The following is a 3,644-nucleotide window of genomic DNA, read 5'->3' as shown; positions in this document are numbered from 1 at the left end:
AGTAGTAATGAGAATGTATTAGTAATAGTTGTATCAACATTCATATAAAAAAAACTAGCATCGTCATCACCGTCCCTCTTATTTCCATCATCATCACCCTCGTCCCCCTTCTCTTCATTATTGTCATCTCCCTTCAGTCTCAATATCTTCCCGATTCCATCATTCTCACCCTTCAACCTTGTTTTTCTTCCCTTCCTTCACCCTTATTTCTCTTCTTCCCCTTCATCCTTATTATTCAACTCCATTTCTTTCACCCGTATCATACCTCTTCTTTTTCTTCACCCTTATCATTCATCTCCGTTTCCTTCACCCTTATCATTCATCTCCGTTTCCTTATTGTTTATCCCCCCCCCCTTCCCATCCCCAGTGCCTCCTCCTCCTGCGTCGCCTGGACTCCAACGAACTCCGGAAGCGCCGCCCCTCGCTCCGCCCCCCGTCTTGCATCGCCCCGCCCCTCCCGCCAAAGCGACCTACAGTCAGTCGCAACGAAGTGTCCTGCAGACCTCCTGTCGCGCCTCCTGCAGGTGACGGCGAGTCTTCCTCGTCTGAATTTCACGACGGCCATAGGGCTTCCATCATCAAGGAGGAAGAGGAGGAATCGAGCGAGGCTTATTAAAGTGAAAGAAGAGAGGGTTTCAAAATGCGAGTGGCTTTGTTTTTTTTAGGGCTCATGGTTCATGAGGCTTACAAGATGATGGAGGATTTTAAGGTTTTCTGATACAAGATTTTTATTAATATTTCGTGATACAAGATTTTTATTAATATGTCAAGATACATGAGTTTTCTTAATATGTCAAGATACAAGAGTTTTCTTAATATGTCAAGATACAAGAGGTTTCTTAATATGTCAAGATACAAGAGTTTTCTTAATATGTCAAGATACAAGAGTTTTCTTAAGGTTCAAGATACTAGAGGTTTCTTAAGGTTCAAGATACTAGAGGTTTCTTAAGGTTCAAGATACTAGAGGTTTCTTAAGGTTCAAGATACTAGAGGTTTCTTAAGGTTCAAGATACTTGAGGTTTCTTAAGGTTCAAGATACTAGAGGTTTCTTAAGGTTCAAGATACTAGAGGTTTCTTAAGGTTCAAGATACTAGAGGTTTCTTAAGGTTCAAGATACTAGAGGTTTCTTAAGGTTCAAGATACTAGAGGTTTCTTAAGGTTCAAGATACTAGAGGTTTCTTAAGGTTCAAGATACTAGAGGTTTCTTAAGGTTCAAGATACTAGAGGTTTCTTAAGGTTCAAGATACTAGAGGTTTCTTAAGGTTCAAGATACTTGAGGTTTCTTAAGGTTCAAGATACTAGAGGTTTCTTAAGGTTCAAGATACTAGAGGTTTCTTAAAGTTCAAGATACTAGAGGTTTCTTAAGGTTCAAGATACTAGAGGTTTCTTAAGGTTCAAGATACTAGAGGTTTCTTAAGGTTCAAGATACTAGAGGTTTCTTAAGGTTCAAGATACTAGAGGTTTCTTAAGGTTCAAGATACTAGAGGTTTCTTAAGGTTCAAGATACTAGAGGTTTCTTAAGGTTCAAGATACTAGAGGTTTCTTAAGGTTCAAGATACTAGAGGTTTCTTAAGGTTCAAGATACTAGAGGTTTCTTAAGGTTCAAGATACTAGAGGTTTCTTAAGGTTCAAGATACTAGAGGTTTCTTAAGGTTCAAGATACAAGAGGTTTCTTAATATTTCAAGATACTAGAAGTTTCTTAAGGTTCAAGATACAAGAGGTTTCTTAATATTTCAAGATACTAGAGGTTTCTTAAGGTTCAAGATACTAGAGGTTTCTTAAGGTTCAAGATACTAGAGGTTTCTTAAGGTTCAAGATACTAGAGGTTTCTTAAGGTTCAAGATACTAGAGGTTTCTTAAGGTTCAAGATACTAGAGGTTTCTTAAGGTTCAAGATACTAGAGGTTTCTTAAGGTTCAAGATACTAGAGGTTTCTTAAGGTTCAAGATACTAGAGGTTTCTTAAGGTTCAAGATACTAGAGGTTTCTTAAGGTTCAAGATACTAGAGGTTTCTTAAGGTTCAAGATGTCAGTGTTTTTTTAGGTCTCAATACTCAATAAGAGGTTTACAAGAGTGTCAAAATGCTAGGGATTTTTAGGTTTCAAGGTACAAGAGGTTTCTCAAGATTTCATGATACAAGACGGTTTTAAGAATTCGAGATATGGGAAGTTTTTTTACAGTATTCAAAATAAAAGATCTTATAAAGTAGTCAAAAAAATAATGTCTCATTTTTCCAGAATATATATATATTTTTTTGGAGGAAGTAGTGCGAGGAAGGGATCCTCCAGAATCCCTAGTCTGATTTAAACTTGAGAAAGTTCAATAGGACAACGTAAGATATAACATGATATAACACGTGAATATAAATAATTTGCTATTTTCCCCAGAAATACGATTTGATGTTCCATTATAATGGCTTCATAATTATTTTTTTTTCATCATTAGTTTCAAATTATTTTGGTACATGATAAGAATACGCAAATATTACAACTTGCTATTTCCATTGCTTGCGTCACTGTGATTTTATATACATACAGATGCGAATAAGACTGAGAGAGACTACAAACTAATTTATGCTACATATAGTTAAGGGCTAAACGTATTTTCATGCAACACGTTAGCGCAATATCATAAAAAAATGAGATAACTGTTATTAATTCTTATTGACTCTTAGCTAAAAATATGTTAATATGATAAACTTATCGGTAATAACTGTATGTAAATTATTATTCTTCAAGTATTCTGAAAATAAAAAATGGAAGTTTTACTAATTTCTATATATTTCACTTACGAGGGGTAAGTGTTTCTTCTGGTGATTTAAAACACAGAACTAAAATAATTACTTATAATTATTTTAAAAATATATTAATTTTACAGAGACGATGCATATTTTATCGAAAGGTATGCCAAATATTTTCTAGCAACACCACACACATATATTATTTATCAAAGTTTTTATTTACATATATGACGCTTGTGAATAGATATTAAAATGACCAACCTATGATTTATCCATTTAATTTGTCGAAATGTAAAGAACCAGATATCTTTTCGAGCTGTGTTATAACAATCTATTATGAAAAAAAAGAAACTCAGATTGGTTGTGCCAAGAATATAGTTCATAAGATATTCTCAAGTACCATTACTGCTAACTGGCAAGTAAGGTCAAACAATGTGCTTTCAGGTCACATAAACTGAGGTCATTACAATATATAATGCAGAAACTTCCACCAGACTATTACATCGTCATGAAGTCTCGTATCAACAAAGTTTATCCTAAAATGTCAGCTGAAGTCATAATGTATTTTACTTTGATTTTTCTTCCACTTTTAATGAGCGTTGAGGCAGCCCCGACACAGGTCACCTTTAGCCCTAACACCGCAGACCATCATCCTTCGTTGCCATCGGAAAAGGATAACGTGCCCAAAGTATATCTGGAGACCACTCCTGCGCCGACGCAGCCTTCAGGAGAACCTCTTTTCAGCAGCGAAGAATTGTTAGACGTGGCGGTTAGGGTGGAACAACTCGCGTCTGGTCTCGCCCTCAAGGCCCTGGTTATGTTCGTGCCTCTGGCCTGGGGATAATAAAGGTTCTGGAAACTGACGATTGTGTATCAGATTGATCCTTTCATTTCAGGGTAAAAC

General features: G+C 36.0%; 1 protein-coding gene across 1 annotated transcript; it reads left to right on the top strand.

The window, feature by feature from the left end:
* Positions 1-1,674: 1,674 nt before the first annotated feature.
* LOC119593379 lies at positions 1,675-3,574 on the top strand (the record flags this gene model as incomplete). The annotated part of the gene is given in 1 exon segment (XM_037942309.1): positions 1,675-3,574. A coding segment is annotated over 1 exon segment (359 nt), but the record flags the coding sequence as incomplete, so codon positions are not given.
* Positions 3,575-3,644: the final 70 nt, after the last annotated feature.

Source organism: Penaeus monodon, chromosome 32, assembly GCF_015228065.2.
Source record: "Penaeus monodon isolate SGIC_2016 chromosome 32, NSTDA_Pmon_1, whole genome shotgun sequence".
NCBI classification, from domain to species: domain Eukaryota; kingdom Metazoa; phylum Arthropoda; class Malacostraca; order Decapoda; family Penaeidae; genus Penaeus; species Penaeus monodon.
This window is presented reverse-complemented; position numbering and strand designations above follow the sequence as displayed.